General features: G+C 46.3%; 1 protein-coding gene across 29 annotated transcripts in view; it reads left to right on the forward strand.

Moving 5' to 3' along the window:
• LOC311426864 (transcription factor 4) overlaps window positions 1–23,948 on the forward strand; it is a 178,042-nt gene that overhangs the window by 58,140 nt on the left and 95,954 nt on the right. For 24 of the 29 annotated variants that reach the window (XM_084503628.1, XM_084503629.1, XM_084503627.1 and 21 more), the window contains one exon: window positions 41–137. The exons of the other annotated variants lie outside the window; for them this stretch is intronic. In XM_084503628.1, coding sequence (XP_084359754.1) covers window positions 41–137 — 97 coding nt within the window. The remainder of the gene's footprint in view (window positions 1–40; window positions 138–23,948) is intronic. 29 annotated transcript variants of the gene reach the window in all.

The following is a 23,948-nucleotide window of genomic DNA, read 5'->3' on the forward strand; positions in this document are numbered from 1 at the left end:
TAAAAATGTGTAAAATTGTTTTTCCCCACTTTGTTAACAGAACTATGGAGATGGGACTCACTACGATCATATGGCGAGCAGAGACCTCGGGTCACACGACAATCTCTCTCCTCCTTTTGTCAATTCCAGAATACAAAGTAAGAAACGATTTCCTAACTTAACTGTGTTTTTGGAAGTGGAATTAATGAACGAGAAATAAAATTCTGAGGGTATAAAATCCTTATCCTCATTCTTGGGGCGATTGCACTCGGTATAAGGGTGGGAACATGCTTTTTTTTAAAGCTTCCATATGATTACAAAACGTACATGAGTTGCATTTACTGAACAGGCTGTTTTCCTCTGGTAAGGGGGGGGTATGACTTCTGATGTGGTAACTATTTGCTGAAGGAGGTAAATCTATGCGTCCTAAGGCACAGCCTTTCCTTTCTAAGATGTGACCGGTTGGCAGAGAAAATAAGGATGTGCCCTGAGCAGGACTTGAAGAGTAGGAAAGGCTTTCTGAAAGCTTTAGAAGTCTATGTTCACAGAAGGGAACAGACAGATAGCTGCTGAGGGACACCGAAACCCTTGTTTGTTTTGGAGCGTGATGGGTCGCTGCCTGCTGGGACCTGCGAGCTGCAGGCTCCCGGGTTGCAGATGAAGGTGGCTGCAGCATGTTCGGCTCACAGCAGCGAGATCTGCCCGAGGCGTTTGGCAGGGACCCTCCTTCTGCCCCACGCCCCATGATAGGAAGTTTTGACACCCCTGAATAACCATTTAGCTTTAGCAGCAAGCACCGCAGCAGTATGAAGCGAGGCTGTAATTATTTGTCAGTGAATGATAGCTACTTTCTTTAATTACGGTTGATAAATGAGTTTGGTTAAAGTAAATATATGATGTAAAAATATTAGTAATGTTTGCGCTTGGCCAAGATCACACCCTTCTTCTGCAGTTGTCAATGAACTAACCAAATGCTTTGCTTTAAAGGGTTGAATGCAAGCCAAAAAAAACATGGAGCTGTAACTGTGATATATCATTCTTCAGCTCTAATATATGTCCCTAAAATATGCCTTGTCTTTTAATATTGGGAAATATTTGTGAGTTGTTTAACATATGGGACAATGTTGGAGCTTGTAGTCATTTGTATGTATTCACGTACAAAACATGGTTACAACAGTTTTAAAGGGTCTAATATAAGCCAAAAAAAGCATGGAAATTTCAACACTCCCTTCTTAACTCACGCCATGGGGCTTAGGTAGTGCACAGAGACACTTCACAAATAGCCACACACTTCTGTGAAACCCACTGGGCTGTGGGATGCTTTCAAGTTTAACCTTTAATTTGAATCTGAAGAACTTAAAAGTGTCTCTTGCTTCTGCCTGCCCTTAGGTTACAGAAAAATCTCATTCCTGTCTGATTGTTTTTGCCAATCTTACTGAAAATACTGGTTTCGCTTGGTTTAAGACATTTGTTTTCTAGAAGCGTGTTCAGAGGCACACAGTGAATTAAGCCATGTAGGACTCTTAGAAATTTTGGATCCCCCATTTCGGTGTTGTTCAAGTCCCAGTTGTCCCCAGCGGAGAGGTTTGCACAACCACTGCTAGCCCAGCTGTGGGCTCTGTGCTCCAGATGTCTTCTCCTGCCCTTGGTAGGGGCTAGGAGCATGGCAGGTGTCCTACAATTTCGTGTTTCTGAAGCACCCTGAAACTTTTGTCTGCTTATACAACTTGGAATTTTCAAGTTGTTACATGTGCAAGCCTGTGTTATTGTGTGTGTGTGTGCTGCTGGGGCCATCAGCTGCCTCCTGCAGCCCAGTTCAACATAATTGTCTGGTAATTGGGGTGGACTCTTCTTAATCCGTTTTGTCAGGCAGCAGAGGTGGCAGGGCCCATGCCCCTTTGTGCCGTGGTGTCGGTGTGTTTCTCGATGTGGGGCATTTATCTGGAGGAGGTAGGGATGGTGTGATGTGGACATTTCCCTCCAGTGGAAATTCTGCTGGGCATCCTTGGCCAGGATCTTCATTTTGTGTGGTGTGGGACTGGAGATGGGGCTATGAGTACCTCTGCTGGGCTGGATGACACTTGTAAATCCATGCTGATCACCTGAATCTGTGATTTGGGGAGTATTATAAATACTGCTGTGATGAATAGTGCATGTTGCTGTTTAACGGAGGTGCCCTGACCCCAGGACTTTGAACCCTCTGAAGGAGAGGTCCCCATAACTGCTGGTATAGCATGACGTGCACCTCCACAAGCAGGCAGTAACTTTCTTTTCATGCTGTTATTGCTCTTGGCAACTAATAGAGCCTGATTATCATCCATTTTGAACCAGTTTCGTACTGGTGCATGCTCCTGACTCGAACGAAGCTGCTCCTAACGTGAGGGGTGTGGCAGCAGCGAGGCCTTGTCACCTCTGGTTTTATTGCTCTTAAATAGCATAATTGGTACATTGATTAAATGTCTTGTCTTTACGAGTAAGAAATTATTAGTAATGCTTAAATCAGAAACAGGCTAGATAGCTATATGGTTAATATGTTTCACAGAAAAGAACCACAAATGGCAGTTCGATCTCATGTGCTGCTGCTTCTGCTCTCGTGCCGGTTTTAGAGCAGCTCGTTGCTGTTAACACCGACATCCCCTGAATCTTTGCAGCTTTTCATTTGCTGACCCCCTGCTTGTGTCCCAGACAGTGGTCTGAATGGGTCTGGTGCTGTCTTTATGGATGGAAAAGACCCCAAAAGTCCCAGGTGGGAATGGGACGGGGCTGCAGGCGGCCAGGCCCTGCTTTCCCTCAGAGCTGGGCCAGATGAGCACCTCCCTGTCACACTCACCGTGTTCATTCCTTAAAATCTGTGAACCACAAACCTCTGCAGGGAGAGGGTGTGCTTAAATGAGGGCTTACGTTGTGTTTTATTCTCCAGATGCTTATTTTTAACACACATTTTGCTGTGGCTGGCATCTAGCAGGCAGCCTGTGCCTCAGGCTTCAGGGCCGGCTGCGTGGTGAGGAGCAGGTGAAGCTGCAGAGCTCCTTGCGTTGCTCACAGTTTCTCAAACCCCTCCTCAAACTACTGCCTGTGTGTTTTCAAACACAGCTTCTTCTGTGCATTTCCGAAGTCCAGGTACTCTACTGGGTATTTTGGTTTTGTTTTAAGAGTAACCAAAGAGTACTCGCTTGGCCCAGAAATGAAACATGCGCGGGCTGATAGCTGCAGCGGGCATGGCGTTGGTTCTTGTTGCCTCTCCATTTCCACCTGTGTCCTTGGTGAGCACTTTCTCTCTTGCTACTTTGGATGTTTTGCTAGTACATTGTATCAATATCGTTTACCAATGTACAGTAACTTGTTTCTAACCCCCTTGTAGCTTAAAGTAGCATTTCACTGCAAGGATTACGCTGAGGTTTTGGGTGCTGTTGAAGAAAGCTTCTGGCTTGCGTGGTGACCTTCGAGTCTCATCTGGGCTGGTGGTTGATATTTTGATTTGGTTACTGTGGTCGTACTGTGACAGCTGCTGGGTTGTTGTAATTCAGTTCCTCTCCTTGGTTTGCCTACCAGGAGTATTTAGGTTTGTGCCACTCGGAGCTGCCGCAGCCCGGTGTGCTGGGACGTGCTGTGGGTGCTCTCAGCTGCGGTGACCAAGGGCATGGGGAACACTCCACGAAAACATTGTCCCTGACTTGATTAAGTGTTAGGTATAGTACTTCTGAAAAGAGATAATGGAAATAGAAAATATGGAAGTAATAGACATGAAAATAGAAAAGAGCAAAAATGTTTTATTTGGCGGCATGGACGGTTTGTGTGCTTCTCCCCTCCACCTGTAATATTTCTAGTGTTCAAAGCAGTGACTTTGATACCTTACTGAAAAAGGTCCCACCCTACTCACTGCCTGCAGTGCTAGAAGGTGGATATTTTACTTCTGATACTGTTGTGAGACTCTGAAGGGACATAAGCTCACTGAATGTACCTCTCAATTTTTATAGGAGTTGGTCAGTGATCTGGTATGTGAAGACAAATCTCTATTGCTAAATGCAAAATAAAGAATTTCAACTTTTTTCCCTCCTAATCGTCTACTTCGAATTGATCCTGCGCGGTGTGGGGTTGTGCTGTTACACAATCGCTTGCTTGCCATGCTTTTTGGAGGGCTGGCACTTGGATTTTCCAGAGGCGGTTGTATCACAAAACAAATATTTTCACCTATGGATTCTTCCCTCCTTTTAAAAAACCTCCGAGTCGGATTTTTTTCCTCTCTGCATTGTTATTTCTGAGAAGGTGGTGTTTTCTCGCGGTTAAGTGACCGAGCCCTGACCATGCCAGGAGGTGCAGCTGGGCTGCTTGGTGCTGGGAGTGGTGCTTGCTCCCAGCTGGTGTTCCCAGCAGCTTGGCTCCGCTGCCTGGCTGCTGCTTAGCGAGTTGCCGAATGTCTTTGTACTCGAAGGAGCCTTCCTATTTATCTGTCTGAAGAATGCGCAGTGTATATTTTGCAGGGATATTGTGCGATTTGATAAATTACTGTCTGGAAAACATCCTGAGTTCATTGGATACTCTGTGTATATGCCAAATTTTAATATTATTTTTAATGCTATGATAGCACTTGTCTCCATATGAATATTGCTGTGGTATTTGCTTTTAATCCGGACAGCTTTGATTCTGTTACTGTTATTATAAGTAGAACTGGAATTTTTGCAGATTAGTTAAGTTTACCCAACACAGCATTATAAGGCCTTGCTTTCAATTGCTAAACTATAAACATTTGGGATGAAATTTTCCATGCTGTGTATCTGACTCAGCCTGATTATTATTTTTTTAACCTTCTGCAGAAATGATTTCAACATTTCCTAAAATGAGATTACATTTCATCCTGGCAGATTTTTGATTTTCTCAGTTAGCGCCTGGCATGTCATGAACATTAATTCTTTTTCACACCGCCTCTGTTATGTCAGGTGGCTTTGGGTCCCCCCTTTGCAGCTGGAGAACTTAAGGTACGTGAAGAACCACGAGGGAAACGTCAAAAACTGTCTAGTAATAATTCAGAAATGCAGAAGGTTTTGATTCTCGTGGTTGTGCTGCTTCTTTCTGGTCATCCATATTATGAGAACACACATTCAACAGCCACTTATTTACCATAGTGTTGTCTGATTTTTTTTTTCTTATTGTATTTTTTTGTATTGCTATTGCTTTTTTTTTTTTTGGTATTGTATTATTGCTTTTTCAATGCAGTGTAATTTCTTAGTATTACAAAGAGGGTCTTTATTAAAGGCATCAGACAACTTACAGTGGATAGAAATTAATACATACGACTATGATAATTGCAAAAAATAAATTCCATGTGACAGACAGACAGAACCACATAACATTGCTTTTTGGATAGCAGTCAAAGGTGGATTTTCAGGACTCACAAGCAGCATCTCGTCCAGAAATATCTGTCACTCTCTGGCTAGTTTTACCATCAAGTAAGATGTTTTTCAACAACAGAAAAACTGAATCTAGCAGCTTGAAAGGCCTTCAGAAACCAAAGAACTGGAAATCCCGGGCTCCAGTTTTCACTTAAAATATTGTGTTTTGGTGCAGCTGGCACAACACCACACCGGCAGCTTTAGGAGGAATCGCACACGGGGTGAGGAAGGGGCTTCCCCTTCTGCGTGGGAGCTGTGGGGAGTGGTGTGAGCCCACGCGTGCCCAGCTGGGTGCACTGGAGCCTAACCCCAATAACCCCAATCTGCTGCGGAGGGCATAGGCTTAAGTGTGACGAGTGTCAAATCCCCCAAGGAAGCTGAGGCGTGATGTGGCTGGGCTGCAAGGAGACCTTTGACGTGGTCCGGTGTTTGAGGATGGAAAACATGCCAGGAATGCCAGCAGCTCTGCTATATTTATCCATAGCAGCTATGACCTGGAGAAGACCGGTCCCACCACCTAGGACTGCGGTGTCCTTGCTTGTGCTCGCAAGAGAGGTGGGAAAAGGTCTGAAACCCTGGCTCCAGTCGCCACCTTTGAGCTATTGGGCTGATCTGTCACGTGCTTCATAATCTGCCTCTGGCATCTCATTTTTTGGGCAGTTTTATTTACCTCTAGACTCACTTAACTCTCCTTCCACCCACCCCGTTGAATGTCGCATGGATATACGTGCTCACCAACCTCACTTCTGCTCCTTGGGAGTGCAGGAGGCCGTCCAGCCGAGGCGACTGGAAGGTCTGAGATAGCTTTCAAATAGCACCCAAATTCAGAAAGAGCAGTGTTGAATTTTTTTGGCCAAATCTAGAGTGACTTCACCAATCAGTGTTTCTCAACACCTCTGAAATTCAGAAACAAAGCTCATCTGAGAAATAACTGCACCCCCTTGAGTGTTTTTCAAGTGGGGCACTCTAAATGCATCTCTGAGGACCAAAAGTCCGAGTTTTAGCTATGCGGGCTGTCAAGGCTGAGACCTGAGGAGCTTGGATGTAGCATTTGGGCTTTGGAAGGTAACCACAATGGAAATCACACCATTTTCTGTCCACGGGGGCCTTGAAAGAGGCCTTAAAAATGCTTTGTGGAAGGCAGGGGCTCACATGCCTCTTGTCATGCAGTATACCTGCTGCTCCTGCCATGTTTCAGTTATATACAAGCAAAATTATCAGTAAAGATCTGTGCTGAAAAGCATTTTGTAGATGAAGATGGAAGTACATCGTGGTTCCTAAGCACGAGGTAATGCATTTTGCAGCGTGCCACTTTGCAGGGCTCTCAGCTCCAAGCCTCTCGTACAGTCCCAAAGAAAAAGAAATTGCAAGGACATCTCCATTTATTTGGGGCGCGAGCAGCAGATGTATAAATAGAAACCGTAGACTGTGGCAATTAATGTCTGCATACTGAGCGAAGAATTGAAATATTATTTTGTCCTACATAGTTTCAGCGCAGTTTACATTCCGTTGCGTTTTGTTCTTAAACAAGCCCGAGCCTTTTTAATAAGTTATTTGGGGCGACGGTTGTGTTCTGCATATTGTGGCACGGGCTAAAGCTGTGTGAAAATGGGGTGTTGAGCTGCAAACGTGCTTGATCGGGCTTCGGGGTGCGAATTGCAACGGGTTGAAGTTGGCAAAATGCTGGCTGAAGTTATTAAATAGAGAGGGGAGTCCCCGTGCTGGCAGCCCAGCCCTGTCTCGGGAACGGAACTGGATTTGAAGGGAACATCTGTAAGGCCCCCGAAATGGTTAATGAGCTTCTGCCCTTTTTATAGATGAACTTAGTTTGGCTTTCAAATCAGCATTTGCTGCTCTTCTCCAGCTGAGCTGATATTCGTGGCAGAGGGAATTTGAGCTCACACCTGTTTGAGCATTACAAGAAACCTATAAGTGACTTCCTTCAAATATTCACGGAGAGGAAAAAATGCAATTTCTAGGAAGTTTTTCAGCACCAGGAAAAACATCGATAGGCACATTTAAAGGAGGGGAGGGATCAGCAACAACAACAAGCTGGCGTTGGTTTGTGAATTACTTAAAATCTTGATATTTTCCAGGGCTGGTGGTAGTCACGTAATCGGGGAGCACACACTTAAAGGTAGAGGCGTGCTTCTGGAGGACGCGGCCGGCCTGGACGTGGAAGAGATTTGCATTACAGCTGGAAAGCATACATGTGGGAAAATCTGTGAAACAAAACAAATTTGTTGAATTACTGGGTCATTTACATAGCTGCTCCAGTCATGGTCCGTTAAACAGGCAAAAACAATGGTTTTGTTCTGCTCTCTAGTTAAGGCACAGAATGTGTAAAACAATGCGGAGTTAGCGGGATAATTAATGATGATTCGGGGCCTTGCTCTTACCTTAGGCCCGAGCTTCGCAGCGTACAGAGACGTTGAATCGAGTAAGGCGTTAGCTAAATAGGGTCGACTTCCTTTGTTTAGGGCCTGGCGCGTTCTCCTCCAAAAAAACAGAGAAAGCTGCAACCGCCTGGGCTAAGCGCCGTATTTCTGGAGCAGATTTCTTCCAAGCTTTTTGTCTGTAACCTAGGGCACGTCCGGGAGTGAAACGTATCCCGTTGGCTTCTGCAGGAGGACAGGATTGTCTCGTGACAAAGTCGTTTTTACTTTCCCGGTTGCATTTTTAATCCTCTCTCCCGGCTCCTGCTGCCAGTTGGTGTGCTGGTGTCTCTATTCCCATCCCCGCTCTCCGGCACTGCTCTGGGTTTTGCACGTTTGGTCAGATGCACAGAATATAGAAAATCAAATATAAAAGAGCTCGGATGAAAATGATAAAAAGGGTATGACAGGAGGGTACAGTAATCCTCCGCCGCATCATGCCAATAGATACATCTTGCCATATGGTCGGAATTAAGGACAGCACCAGTTCTCACACTACACGAGGCTGCTGGTATACTAGGTCCGTGCTTTGATCCTTGTACCATGTGAAATAAAAAGATATGGAGCATGCATTTAACAGGAACCATCAGTACTTTAATTAGATTATATTTCTTTTTAACTAAAATCAGAGTCCCCCAAGCCGTTGCGTTACTTTGCAGACTTTTACTATGTGATTGTGGTCTGAAGCACATTCGATAGATCTAAAAAGAGTGCAGAAGGGAAAGCGATCAAGGAGGGTATTCTGGGGAGCAAACATGCTGACTGGGTGTGCTGAAGCAGAAATCAGGCTAACTATCAAACACTGCAAGTGATATTATTTGGAAAAAGCAGTTTTGATTCCTGGATGAGGAAGCTGTGTGGTTAGATCAGCAAGAATTTAGTTACAAGCATTTTTAAACTGTTGTTTAAATAAATTTTAATTACGGTATTTAGATCAAGCACTCATATCTTTCCTACTCTCTCTATTTTCATGTGTGTTATATCCCTGGAATTGAAAATGCCAGCTTCTGCTTCTCACAGACAGCAACTTCTGTTTCCCCAAGTACTTCCAGGACAATATTTTTCCTTCCCTAAATGTTCCCATTCCCATAAACCTCCTAGGGAATTATTCCAAGGCCGGTTTAGACCTGGATTTGCAAGTGGCTGAGATTACAAATCCCCCACGGCAGGGGAAGAGGCACCTGAAAGATAACAAAATCTGACGAGATAAGAGCTTATTTTAGGAACTACTACGTGAAGGAGTTTGCAAGTGTCCATAAAATTTGGCCCAGTGGCGGTGATCTACGTAATCAGTCTCCATTTCAAGAAGCAAAGACGATGCCGTGTAAATACACACCATCAATATAAGGTGGGAAACATCGAGTACTGCTCAGAGAATGCGTGGAATGAGGTGAAGTGTTAAAAAATAATAACACGAAAGCAAAGATAAAGAAGGGAGAGACTGGAGGTGAGGTGAGGATAAATAATCGTGAAAGATTATTGCAATGCATAAGGAAGAAGAGGTCAGTAAAGTAGATTTTAGGACCTCTTAGAGATGGAAAGGGTAATTTATTGACAGATGATGTAGACACTGCTGAAAAATAAATGGATTTCTCGCCTCAGTGTTCACAAAAGAGGATGGGGAACAGATGCCAGAATCAGATATAAATTTCCCAGGAGAGAGTCAAGAAATATTGAAGGAAATAGGGATTATTCCAGAATGGGTGATCACACGGTGGGTGAGAACATCAGTAGATGGATTAAACCCTGTAGAGGAGCCATCACTGAATGCTTAAATAAGAAAAGAGAAAGGGGTATTTAATGCTGTGGGGTGGGGGGAAGGAGGGATGAGCAAACCCAACAAACCCTCTCTTCTGTTCCTTGGTGTCCTCGGTTGTCCCCAGTGGTGACCATCGAGGAGCTCTAGTTCTCCGTAGTGGCACGTTGATAAAGTCCTTAAGGGACAAAAAAAATAAGTTTTGTGCTTGACTGCTTCAGTCATTTTAAAGTAGTTTTAGATACTTGGAGTATTTCTTGGAATGAGGAGTCTGATCTCCACAAAATGTGCCGTCCTGGATGGAAAGAGCGACCGTGAACTTGTGGCCACCTGGAAGGAATGGCTCAGATGGGTGAGAAGCCACACTCGTGGCCTTCTTCAGCGTGGATGTTAGGAGAACAGCAATTAAAACGGACGGATCTGTGGATGGAGGGGAGAAAAACGAGGCAGGCTGAAACTGAACTTAGGTTGTCCATCTGGCAGAGGAGATCCTCACCATTTGGATACCAAGCTGATTCAGCAAAACCCTTCTTTTAAAAACCTCGCAGTGCTTTAGAAACAGAATCCAGATCAAACAAGATTTTCCCCCGAGCAGAAGTTGCCCTCTGGTCCTTTGGAAAGCTTTTGCAGAAGCCCAAACCCTTTCTTCTGTCCCCCGAGTGGAGGCTCACCCTCTTCCCGAAGGCAGCTGCTGGCGGATTTCCTCTGCTGCTTTCTCATCCCTGCAGCTGCAGGGCAAAGGTTGCAGCCGAGATCCCCTTCTGCCTTCATCTCGTCTTCCCCCCTCGACAGATTCGCTTTGTTTTTGTTGGGGGACACCACCTACCTCCACCCAACCTCTTCGGTGGCGTTGGAGATGATGGTGAGCGGGGGGAATCTTTGAATGGAGACAAATCGTCTCGTAAGCCCTGCTTTGTGGATGGCAAAACCTCAACTGCTTCCAGAGCCTCTTGCCTGTAGCCATCCACCCATCTGCATTTTAATTCCTCGGACTCCGTGCCACCCTCCTGGCCGTGACCAACTAGCATCCCTACTCCTCAGTGTCCTAAATCTTTCATAGAGACACCTTGACCCTCTCCAGTAAACACAAAATTCAGCTTTCCACGCCCCTAACCAAAATTTTCCGTATTTTTCCAAAATTTTCCAGCACTCCTGCCATCATTAAGTCCATTTTGTGCCTTTTTGGTGCTGCTGGATTCATGGCAATGCCGTTTTAGCCTTTGCATCTTTGAGCTTCTCTCCTCCTGCAGTTGGAAGAATTACCAGAAAGTCCCTATTGAAACGTTTCTGCTTTTCTGGGGAATAAAAGCCTTTTATCTCCCCCAGAACCCTTGGTTTACACTCAGAATATTCTTATTTTGGGTCAGAATGTGCTTGGAGTGGAGGGGACCCAGCTGAGCCTTGCTCCTTGAAACGGCCCGTCCCTTGCAGCGTGTTTTGGTCGCCTGGACTTCACCTCTCGGAAGGGCAGAGCCGTTCTTTGTCTAACTTTGATATTTTTTTCACCACGCGAAATGGTTTTGATCACGTCCTCCGGAGCTGTCATCGCAGCCCGGCCGGTTGCGATCCCCGTGCCTGCTCATGTGGCGCACACCTGTAACATGTTGGGAACGGAGCGGGCTTTGAAGCTCGACTCGTTCCCTCATCAGAGCCCGCATATTTCTTCCATCGTGTAATGAGATTTGCTGATGATACAAAACGGGAGGGGAGCGGGCTGCACTTAAAAGAGAGGCAATATAAAATCCAGCTTTGGCCGCGCTCCTGCACTCGGACGAGCCCTGCCCCGGCGCAGAGCCCTCGCGCACGGCTCTGTAAAGCAATAAACCCCCCCCTCGCCGGTTTCTCCTGCTGCAGTTTGGTTTTAATGCTTTAAAACACGGAGTAAAATAATTACTGAAACGCCGAGGGAGAGCAGAAGGATGAGGGGAGGGAGGAAAAGATGGGGAAGGGGAAGGGTGACGTGAACCTGCTTTTTCTCTGATCCTTTAGAGGAGAAGCAACGCCAACAGCAAAGCGAAAGGGAAACCAGGCTCAGCTCTCAGGGCTGTCGCGGGGACTGGTTCTTGAAATATTTTGCTGCAGGTAGGAGCAGGCTCCGGTCCCCGTGTCCTATTCAAACTGGAAGGGACCTCAAGGTGAGGTCCATGGTGTGCGTAGGCTCGTGGTGCTGGGTAATGGACAGTCAGACCCCAGGACTGATGGCAAACTGTCCATCAAAACCTTCACCCACAGACAAAACAGTTTTTTTTTCTTTTTCTTTTTTTTTTTTTTTTTTTTTTTGAGCTAATAGGCTCAAAAAAATAGGTTCGTGAGCGAAGGTTGAATAAAAGTCAGAGGAAACTATGTTGGCACTTCATAAGGGACGAGCGAGGCCACATCCGTAATCCTGCGCGCGGTTCTTGTCACCTTATTATTAGAGCTGTGTAAATCTGGCAAGGATTTGTATTTGCCAAATATACCTCTGGCCTAGATTTGGGCTTATATTGGGAATTCAGGCCAGTTTTAACGCCTGTGCAGTTCGTAATTTTTGCCAGTTTTAAGCAAAATAACAGGAAAGAGGATAATGAAGGACAGAGGAGTCAGGAAAGCAGAAAACTACGAAAGGCAGGAACTGGAAAAAGAGGAGAGGGACAAAGGAATATGGAGCCCGTTCCTTCACTTCCAGCTTCATTACACCCCTGCCTTAACAGAGCTTTTCTCTTCCCTTTCGTGCTTCAGCGTTGCTCTCTTTGAATTCAGAAGAATTAAGTAAAGCTGGGGTTAGGGTTTAGGATCTGCCTTCCCCGAGGGCAGTGAAGTGGATACGAGTGGGCCAAGCAGATCCCAGAGCAGCCAAACATCCTCTGCTCTTGGGGCACTCGAGATTTGCCACCTTCACCTTTGGCACCTTTCTCCTGGGGAGACCGACGAGGGGATGGGGAAGAGAACGGGAGTGTGAGAAGCTGCCCCTTCCTCAAGGTCACCCAGGAGACCAGAGGGAAAACTGGAACAAAACCCAGCAGCAATCAGAGCAAGAAGCGCTGGTTCTGCTTGTGGAAGTCCTCGGCGCACGTCCGTGACCATATTGTGCCGGGAGGCCACCAAAATCTTCGCTTTTAAGCCCAAGATGCCTCTGCTGCTCCTCCTCTCGATGAATCGGCGCTGAAGTCGGCCGCGCAGGTTTGTAAGGATGAAAACGCAGCAGGTATGCAGAAGGTACCCGTGGGGTGAGATAAAAGGAACGCTGAGAATTCCCCCATTTAACGAGGTGAAGGGGCTGCCCTTGCTGCTGTGGGGCTTTGGCAGGAACTGCATGCAGAAGTGCTTGACCAGAGAAAATAACACAGGGACGTGAAAATGGCCAGCCCTAGACCCAGATCTGAGATAAAACGGGGGTGTTTTGGTGTTTGCGGGTTGCTCAGAATTTCCTCTCTTTGCGCACTTTTGGCTCCCCGCGTTCTCCGTGCCGGCGCTGCGGACAGCATCGCAGAGGGCTGCCCTGCTTTTCTTTCAAAACATCCCTTTTTGGATCTGCTTCGTGTGCTGTTGTGACTGCGCGCTTCTCCCTTCGGAGGCACGTGGGAAGCCGCTACGTTTTCATCCCTTTTTGACAACATCCGAACTCGCAAGACTCCCGTGCCCTCCCTCACCACCTCTCGTTGTAGCAGCGCTAAAATCTTTGCTTCTCCACTGCCCCAGCCTCGTGCCAGCCCGCGGCACATAACCTCGGCTGCTCCTCTCAGCAGCTCTGGCACGAGGCTGGTGGGGAGCAGAAACCCGGAGGAGCCACGCCGCAGCGCACGGCGATCATTATTCCCCAGGTTTTCGGGTTTACCTGTTGTGCTCGGCGCAACAAAAGGAACGAAATCTCCGTAATTATCCGGGAAGGGGGAGGAGGTGGCGTTTTAGCCCCTTTGATCTCCAGCCGCAATAAGCTCGGCGTTTGGAAATTCGATTTGAAAGATTCCGCTGCGCGCATCTGCTTTGCGCGCCGCGATTTCTTTTGAGCCAGAAAAGAGAAATTTATTAATGCAAATGTCCAGGTTCTGTTTGTTGGGAGGGGAGGAAGCCCGTTCAAAACACGAGTTGAGTCTCTTTCTTTCTAGCACTAGAAAATCTTAATGGGTACAACGGGGTGTTAGCGTTCTGGAGTTGATAGCAAAGTTTTGGGGGAGCGAGCAGAGCAGAAGATGGCAGGACACTTCTGGGAGATAAAATACATGAGCAGTTGCAAGGTGCTAAGGACAAGAATTGGGGCAAAATTGAAGAGAAAATTGAAGAGAAAGGAATTGGGGAGCGGGGCTTGCGCTCAGTTGCTCTGCGGATGCCCAACGCGCCGGAAAATGAGTCGCGCCTTGCCAATTGAACGGGATCCAAAATTCAAGGTAGATACTTTTCAAAACATTACTTCAGAGATGTGACTTGTGCTTCTCGAAGCTCTGCACACAAACCCAGGGAAGACGGGTTGGACAGCGAAGCGGGTAGGAGATATACCTTGGCTCTAGTAGATGTTCCATCAGAATTTCCCCTCTGCGCCTTTTTTTTTCCTCCTCCCTGTCAAAACCTGCCAAACGGGAGCTTGGTCAGCCTGCAAGAATGCCGTATAAATGAGAACGTATATCCTGAAGCATATGTAAAGAAACCCTGAGCAGTCTGGGTGACAGCAGAGAGCTAAAATAAACCCGAAAGGTTCCGTTTGTTTGTTTTGAAATTAGCCCCTTTTTGTGCTTTGCGACTGGAGCGTATTGTCAGGATTTCAATGCCATTCATTCGGCGTTTGCCTGGCCAAGACCTTGCGTCAGGTGAGCCTCTCTGGACCAAGATCATCCCTCAGATCTGTGCAGCCAGACAGGACGACTGCCTTGCGCTTGCTTTCAAGAACTCAGGGTCCACTCAATGCCATGGGAAGTGGAGACGTGGACAAGTACCCATGGCGTTGGCTGGCACGAGGGTTTTGAGGCTTCTTTTTTTATTATTATTTTATTTTTCCCCGTGTTTAGGAATAGGATTCACCCCGTTAAGTTTATCAGCACATCTTTCCTTCCCTCTCTGGTATCCCGTACGACTTGGCCATGGCTGGCTGGGGTTCCTGTTGCTCTTCTTGGGTTTCGTTGGTAGATGGGAAGCAATTTCTGTTGGCACGAGCAGAGGTGGCTTTGCTGCACGATGGCAGATGGTGCTGGAGCTCAGCTTTCTAGCGGGGGCGATCCCTTGAATTCCTTCTCTTCCCCTCCAGTTGGAAGAGTTGGTGAGCGCTGCTCCCCGGGTGGATAGGTGGAAGCTCCCCTTTTGTTGCAGTGCCGCCCTGGGCATTTTGGGGCCACGGCACGGGGACCCGGGCACCCCTTGGTGTCCGTGCGCTCCTCCGGGCATCTCCGGAGCCCTCCAGGAGCATCGCGGCTCCTGCTCCCCTCCTTTCCCCTCGGCGCCCTCGCCCCCGGCCCCACGTCGCCCCCTCCCTGCGCGGCGGCGCCGAGACAGGGCGATTATGAAGACGTCAGTCGGAGCGGAGGCAGGCGAGAGGGGAGCCGCGCTCCAGATGAGGTCCTGGGGGAGCCGAGGAGGGTCATTCATGTACGACCATGTGTATGTGTCTGACAGACTGTGAAATGGTGCGTTGTTGCGCGGCTGCGCTGCACCTGGGCCCTTCATCTGTGATTGATTGGTTTGGTCATGTGTAATGGTCCCATCTGCTCCGTGTTGTTTTTCTTTTTTTACTTATAAACACCGTTCCCAGCGGCTGGGAGAGGATGAGCTATGTTTTGTCATCTTCACTTACACTTTAGCTCAAAAAAAGTGGTCAAGGAGGTAAGCTCGAAAGTCTGTCCAGGCAGCACGGAGTGGGAATACTTTTTTTTTTTTTTTTCCTTTTCTTTTCTTTTTTTTTTGATTTTTTTTGGCCTTTGTTTTTTTTTCCCTCCCGCGTGGAATTGAATCCCGACTGATATTTGACTCGTTCGTGAACCAGGAGAGACCCCAAACCGGCGAGCGAAGCGATTTGCACAAATCTGCCGATAGCGACTCTTACTGCAGCGAGGAGTTTTTTTGTAACCGAGCCAATACTTAATTAAAACCGCTGACATCATGGTGTTATAATTAAGCGTGGCATTAATTAAGCTGGAATAACGATTTTTTTTTATTAAGAGCCGCTCCAATTGTATAAGCGCGCGATCGGCAAAAAAACAAAATAATTTTTTATTAAAGGAGGAGAAATCCGGCCCCGCGCTCCGGCGCGCTCGCGGCACGGCGCCGCCACAAGTCTCGTCCCCAGCACCAACTTCGGGGGGCTGCGGCGCGAGAGAGGGGAGCGGGAGAGGTTGGGAGCGAAATTTGGTTGTTTTTCTTTTTTTTTTTTTTTTTCTTCTTTATTTTCCTTTTTTTTTTTTTTTTTTTTGCCCAAAAATGCTGATCGGCTCCTGGCATTCTGATGGCTAATTATGCATCGGAGAGCTTCGACAGCTGCATTCATCATCATAAAATGTAATAATTAATGACATTCCAACAAAGAAAAATATGCAAATGAGAACTCATTAGCATTTTCATATTCAGCTTTGATAATGCTTTTGCTGACAAGGTTGTAATTAATGAAAATTCATGTCGCAGTCAGGAGATTGGATCGGTTTCATTCCGCTCACAATTCCCAAATGCTTGCATTATGGAAAATCGGCGGCTCTGCCAACTTTTCAGGGAAGAAAAAAACACACACACACACACTAAAAGCACCAGATGCAAATTAATGGTAGGGAGCCTTTAACTCTTTAAAGTCTTCTCCCCCGAGCCCCCCTCCCTCCCCGAAAAACGTGAAAGCAAACCAGCAGCCCCCGTGCAGGAATAGTTGGATGCGCAAGTTTCGGGGTCTTTTGGAAGTAACTCCGGCTTTCTGCCCAGAATACAGAAATTCCTGTTAAACTTTTTTTTTTTTTTTTCTCTCTGTTTTTCCTTGTTCTTATACCTGCGTGGTAATAAACTCCGAGAAAACGAGGCTTCTCGAAAGGTCTGCTCTCCCCTGCCCTTCTCTAATGAACTCTACAGTTGTTTCTCCACCCGAGGCTTCCCAGATCCGTGGCATCAGCTGGATGCCGTGGCGATGGGCGCAGGATACGGCCCCGTTATTTCCTGCTCCTCAGAGGCCAGCATTCACCCGGGTGTGTATAAATCCCTGCGAGGCCTCGCAGAAATGCTCTGCTCCCTTTTTCCTCTCTGCTTTTATTTTGGTTTTGCCAAGCGGCCGCCCTGGGGTCGGGAGCGCTGGTCGCGCCGAGCCCAGCTCCGGGGCTGGCAGCAGCCGGGATCTCGCTGGGCCATCACGGCCACACCAAGAGCTGGTCACACCTCGCCGTGCCACATGGGAAGCTCCGGTTTTGACAGCAAAATGACGGAGGAAGGGATGCGAAACACAGCCAGGGCCCGGTGGTGGGAAGGCAGCGACGCTCGACGCGCAGCAGCAGGGAACCGAAGCGTTACTTCGAGGGCTTGGGGCAGCAAAAGGCAAACTTGGGGCCCTTTGGGCACCCAGCCACCACCTGTGTGTGCTCCCAGCCTGCAGGTTTCTCACCAAAATGCCACTGTCCCTTTTGGTGCCATGGCCGCGCGCTGTCCCCGCGGCACCGCCGGGCGCCACGTGCCCGGTGCCGGCGTCTTCGCAGCCGTGGGATTTTCGCGGAGTGCCTTAATTTGTACTTCCCTATAGCATCGCACGGATATTTTTTTTTTTGCAGAACTATTTCTTTAAAATGCAGCAGGCTTTACTTTTCCCTCTACTTTCCCTTTGTGCGGGCAGACTGCCCAAGCAGATGGTGTAATGTCACCTGTAAGCAAGCTGAATAGATAGGTTCATTCTTAGGTTTTCGAGAGCTTTTATTTCCTTTCTATACGGTACGACCATCGCTGGGAGCCTGCTCAAGATGGTGTTTCTTTTTTGTTTCCCTTTAAAGAGCTTCCTGCTGCCATCGGGCCTTTTTCTTCCCCCCCCCCAAAGTCTCCGGTTTTGGGCTCAGTTAAAAATCTGTGACTTGAGAAACTTTCCCGGGATTGTTGTAAGAACATCACAGGAAACCCTCGCCCATTTTTCAAAAAGCGTAAACGAGGAAGGATAGAATAAGTCAAAAACGCATTGAATTGTTCAGATGCACGCTGTTTTAATTTTGTAAATTCAATATTTGTTTTAAAAAAAACAATTAACTACTTTTAAAAAGAACATCTTTTAATTGCTACCCATTTTTGTAAGCCCGGCTCTGCTGGCCCGCAGTCCCGCTCCTCAGTGGGACCCCCGTTAATACAGGTCTTAGTGATCCGAACCGGGGCTGCTCTAGATAAGCCTCAAATTAGTTAATTTTGTACTAATAAGGAATTAGGGATTGTTTTAGTGAAGGTCCTGCTTGTATTATCATGCAAAAACTCCCCTCGACTTCAGTGGGGCCGCTGGCAGGAGTAGGGCAAGGAGATGGGTTTGCATTTAGAAAGCTGCAGAGAAACTCTGGGCATATTATCGGGCTTCAATACATTTCTACCACGCAAGCTCCTTAAAAAAATAATTGTTGGGGTTTTTATAAGGCCGTATTTGCAGGTTTATCCGTGGGGAGGAGCTGAATAATAGGTTGCTTTTTAAAATTGATGGTGAATGGGAAGCCACGGGATCTTGAACGGACTGAGAGAGGTGGTTTTGTTCTTGGAAGGAAGGGAGAGAAGCTTTTACATGTAAGCTTACTCTATATTTTATTTGTGTTTATTTGATGGTCTAAAATCCCGGGGTACTTGGGGGGAACTACTCGGAGTTGCTGCTGATGGCAGCGTGCGCCAGGTGACCTCTGGGAAGCCAGAGAGCCAGAGTTGGGATTTTTTTTGGAAAAAAAAAAAAAAAATTCAGGCCCAGTTTAGCATCGTCTTTATTTTTATAGAAATTTCATAATTAACCTGGACGTTTTATGCTTCTAATTGATGCCCAGTTACTAGTTAGTCCACCAAAACCCTCCTGAGAAAATTTTTGGGAAGAATCCGTCTTCAGTACGGTTCAGGAAGGCAAAAACTCGCAATTCCTCATCGCCCCCAGTAGGAGCTGGGAGAACTCAACGTTTCTGAAAACTGAAGCGTTTTGGTAATAAATATGTATATTGGGGTGCAATTAATAAGTTGCTATTTCTCAGGAGGAAAAAAAATAGAAAAAATTGCTCCTGGCTGGAGCGAACGGGCTCTCAGGGCTCTAGTGCCCACTGAGATCAACTGGGAACTTTTGTGTGAGTTTCCAGCCACAGGATCGTTCCACCTCCCCTGTACGGTCCCAAGAAAATGTCTTTAGTGCAGGTGAAGCACACAAAAAATAGGCTCGTATTCCTATAAGGCAGCCCCCGGTGTTTCGATGGCGGTGAGCAGCCCGAGGAGCAGGCTGTGAGCGTGCGGCTGGGTGCTGAGATGCTCGGGGCCGAGCTGCTCGATGGCAGAGTGTAGGGCTTTAGCTTCCCTGCTATCCCGAGCCTTTCCCGGTATCCCAACCCTGCAAAACGTGGACTCGGCTCCCTGCGAGGGGGCTGCGGTAAGAGGTTGGTCCCGTTGGAGGTGGGACATGGAGCCATCCCAACACCGGCACCATCAGCAGGAGCCCGCGAGTGTTTTGGCCTTGGTGTCTTCTCTCTGCTGGGTATCTTCTCTATACTTGCCTCGTGACACTCATGTGGGAATTCCCTCGTGGGGAATTTGGGGCTTTAACAGCACACTAGGCTCGTAGTTGAACTTATTCACAGATGCGTCAAGTTTTGTAGCAGATAGACTTAACTTCTTGATAAGGAAATAATGAATAGTTCCAGTATTTTTTTTTTTTAATTTTGCATTTTCTTCTTTCAAACGTTTCATTCTTCTCTTTACCCTTCCCAAAGTTCATGATGAAGGGGAAGTAAATACTTTGCTAAAGTTTTTATTCTGTTTCATGAATGGCTTAGAAAACAGCGTGCTTGAAAACGTATTGGAAATAAATTTAGGGATAATAAATCCAGGCCAAAATTTCAGGGTTGGTAATGAAAAGTAGGAGTGGAGCACTGGCGATTGTATTTAAAATCTCTTTGGATCAGGTGTTGCTTTTACCATGTGAGGATTTAATTAGTAATAACAATGTTGCTCTGGGTTTAATGGTAGAATCTGGAAAACTCAGATATCTGCCTCGTTTGCTGGTGAATTTAGCCATATTTCTCTTTCTGCCTACCTTTGCTTCATTTGTGTGTTTATCCCTATTACTGCTGATAGCCGGAGAGAGTTCAAGATGGAAGGGCCCTTCCAACCTAACCCATTTGGGGATCCTTTGATATTATGGGTTGTACCATCGTGGAGCGTTGAGTTTGTTCGTATTTAGGTGAGCAGCCCGTAAAAAATATGGAAATTGATTTCAAATTGATGGAAAGCATCAATTTGAAACCTTTGGCCTCTCGATGGTGGGAGTCTCATGGTTTGCTAGTACCAGGAGAGTGGTCAAGGCCCATTCTCTACGTGAAACGTGCCCCAGTAAATAGTTTAGAAACCCACATACGCCAGCCCCTGGGAGCATGACAGCCCCCGCGATCCCTCCCTGTCGCCTCTGACAGTAACCTTAAATCGTAAAAACACATTCTGAACGATGTGTGACTTTTTGAGAAGTTGATGTCCTTTTAATATGCAGGATCTTCCGAGGGAGGGGGGGGGCAAAAAAAGTCCCCTTTTTGAAAATGAAAGCACGTGCCGCAAAAGCATGCATTTATAATAAGAGGGGGCTTTGTTTCAGCGCCTGCAGTACGAAATGCTAAATCAATAATAAATTTGAGATCAGCGGGAAGAACTACAGCACCAGAGCCGTGGAGCTGCCTCTCTTTCAGCAGTGGTTTTGGTAATGGTCTTTGTTCTGCCGGCACGTCAGAGCTCCCATCTTCCCTTCACGTCGTGTTTCTGGCCAGGGCAGTCCTGAGCTATCGAGTTCAAAACGGTCACTGCTGGATCTGTGAAAAAAAGGCTGTAAACATTTTGGAAATCTTTACATTTTTTCTGCTTAAATATTTGTTCCCGGTAGCAAGAACAATAGCATTTTCCCAAAAGCACAGAGTTACCAAAGACATTTAAAGTAATCTAAAAATATTTTTGCGTAAGGAATATAAAATGCTAATATATTTTGAAGGATTACATTCTTCTTCCCACTGAAACTGGTGCTTTACCAGTTCATTAGTGACTGCTTTAGTTAAGTGACCACCAGAATTCCCATTAAGGACTGTTTTAGTCCCAACTTCTTGAAATCTGAAAACAGGAACGCAGTTGAACTTAAATTCACAAAATAAGTACATGTGAATAGCTCTGTATTTGATCTTCAGAGATGATCCTATCGCCGTTTAGCTACCGCGAACGTTGGGTTCCTACAGAGATGCTCCCAATGGGAGCTTCCAAGTCCCATCAATAACCCGTTGGCTTTGCACATCTGAAACTTTATGCTGTGTTGGGTGTTTGGGAAGTGTGTGCTGGTCCCAGCACTGGGCAGGACGGGCCCTTACTGGTAGCAAAGCTGGCTCAGCATTTATAAGGTCAAAATAAAAAAAAAAAAAAAAAAAAAGGATTCCAAAAATAAATGCTTAAAATTAGGTTCCCAATTCCAAGTCCGTGGTTTGTTTTGGTTTTTCATGCACCAGCAGCTTCCACTACCACCAGTGACACTGGCTGGGATTTACAATACCCCTGGCTACGAGGCTTTAGTTCAATGCCTAAATAAGGACGTAGCTCTAGGTCACCTCCTTTATTTTTGCACCGTGACCCCAGGGCATTGCCCAAAAATGGTTGCGCAGTTATTTCTGCATATTTTATTTCTGAACCGTAGCAGACCTGCGTGATATTGGAACGGGATTGTGACAAGTTCATAGAAGTTTTGCTGTCATCTTGTGCAGAAGAGACTCTTTGCAAGGACTTTGCAAAGTTTTTGGGAGGACTTTGCATTGCTTTTCTTCTAAGCGGTCCCTTTGTTATTTATGGCAGTGAAGACCCATAAGTGTGGCAAGGCCACAAAGTATTCCCAGTTCATGGAAACGCACGGCTCCCAGTCCACTGGTGTGTAGGTTTGGTACATCTGCTCCTTCCAAAGAGCTCAGGAATTTGTCTCCTCCAACGAGGGTAATTATGGGCGGTGAGTGTCTCGTGCCACATCATGGTTTGATCCATGAATATGGTTTGGTAATCAAAATGGGATAAAAAAGGGCGATTGCAGCTGTGGGCTCGTACCTGGTAATCGCTCCGAAGTGGGTCTGGCTACTGGTGTTCATGGAGCAAGCATGACCATGATGTTGGGTTGTGCCCAACACTTGTAGGACGTGTAGGGTTCTACCATTCTGCCCCGTAGATCGTAAAGTCATGGACCTCGAAGATGGAAACGATCTTTTAGGTCATCGGTGCTGTTATCTTGCCTATGTAGGAATTCTCCTGACAAATAAAGGCCAATCTGGTGAGGAACACGGAAATGTGGTGGTTTGCGGTAGGATGACTGCTGTCTGCTCACGCCCACCCTCAGGTGTCTGAGTTGTTCTGTGGGGTGACGTTTCCATCGAGAACCCATCGCCAAGGCTTTGGAGGCATGGGTTTTCATCTTTTTGTCTTATTTAATTTTTCTTGGGTCTTCAACGAGCTACTAATAACATTTACGCTGGTTAATAATAGAAATGTCCTGCACTTAGCAAATGTACCAAGAATAAAAACCGGCTTACTCAGGAGTTATTTAAAATAACGAAGACCATAAGATTTCAGAGGAAATAATTTTGGTGAACCACCTGTTCGCGTACAGCTATTTTGGTGGACAAGGTAGAGGCTCTGGAAGGGCTCTCTGAAAATTGAAAGGCTACGATATCTGAAATTTAATAAAAAATAAAGTAAATCAAAGTAAAGTCTATAGTCAAACTCCTTAATTGTGATGCATTTGCTGAGTTTCCCTCTTCCATCGTCGGCCCTGCTCTGATGCCATATGGTCTACCATGGAACATTTAACTTGTCAGATATAATGGATTGTCCTGGAAGCAGATTTTTGCTTTGAGCGTTCGGCTCCTTTCTTGCATTTCACTCTCAGCTCCAGGCTGCAGGATGAAGGATTGTGGTGGAAATGCAAAGAAGAGACACACAGTTGATTCCCCTTAAGAGAGTGACCTATATGCCACAAAATTTTACCCACGTAAAGAGGCATTATCCCTGTCACTGACCCTAGCAGGCTGCATGTCAGAACCATTTAAATTTGTCTGGACTTAACAGATTGTGCAAATGTTTCAGAATCGAGTGCTTAGGAATAATAAAGGCTTGTCATTTCAACTTAGGCAGCGGCGGCGCAGCTCGCGATGGCCAAGGGATGAGTATTATTTATTGTGACCTACATGTAACCTAAGCCGCCTGCCTTGTAGACCTTGTAAATTAAGTTCATCTCCCAAGGCTACCGAAACTTAAAAAAAAAAATATATTGTCCGATAAGGAACCCGAAGAGCCATTACTCTCTGGGCTGTAAAGCAGAGGTTAAGGTTGGAAGCGATCGTTGCTGCGGCTGGCCCAGTAGCAGTTAATTACCCAAATGTGGTCCTGCAGCAGAAAAAGGACGTTTGTCCCCTTGGACCCACCTGGACACGGGGTTTGGCCACCCCCGGGACAAGGGACCGGGTTCAGGAGCTGTGCGTGCAGTGCTTCCACGGGAGGAATCTGGAGCAGGAGCAGACACTACGAAGTTCTCTATAATGCAAACTTAACCAAGCGGTTTCCGAAACAAGCATGACAAATGACAAATTTTGGATCCTTTTTTTTTATTTTCTTTTTAATTTATTTGAATTCAGTGGAATAAATCACATTGAAACTGTAGGTAACATCGCTGTCCAATTCTGTGGAGTAATTAAAGAGTTTAGGATAAAAAATCTAACCTGAGATGCTCAGTTCTATTTAGTGTTAGTGCAGCCAGTGTTTCACCTATAGAAAACAAAATATTAGTAAATCTGAATTTTGCTGTTCCATATAGCACTCCTTTCACTTGAGACATCTGTATTGAGGAACAATTTTTTTTCACATTAATGTTATTGTTTTCGCCTCTAGGAGTGGAAAATTTGAAGCTAAATCATCACCCAGGAGTGGGGGGAAATCCCTCTCTCAAGGGATTTTTTTTCAGCATAGGAATCACCCTTTCTGGATTAGTTTGCATGAGACAGCTTTATCATTTTAGCTCTGGCTCTGCCGGAGAGTATTTGTACTGCTGCTATGAGTTTGCCTGTATTCTCAGCCCCAAATTTTCCCTGAAACGATGAGGAAATGTTAGATCTCAAGTGTAACAATCTTATTAGGGTATGCATGCCCTCTGCTGGATATTACCGACTGGAGACCGGTGGGTATTTCATACGCTGCAATATATTTACCACATTCATTCCCATTCATTCCATACACATATATCCCACGTAG

The sequence above is a fragment of the Aythya ferina genome, assembly GCF_964211825.1.
Source record: "Aythya ferina genome assembly, chromosome: Z".
In the NCBI taxonomy this organism is placed as follows: Eukaryota; Metazoa; Chordata; class Aves; order Anseriformes; family Anatidae; genus Aythya; species Aythya ferina.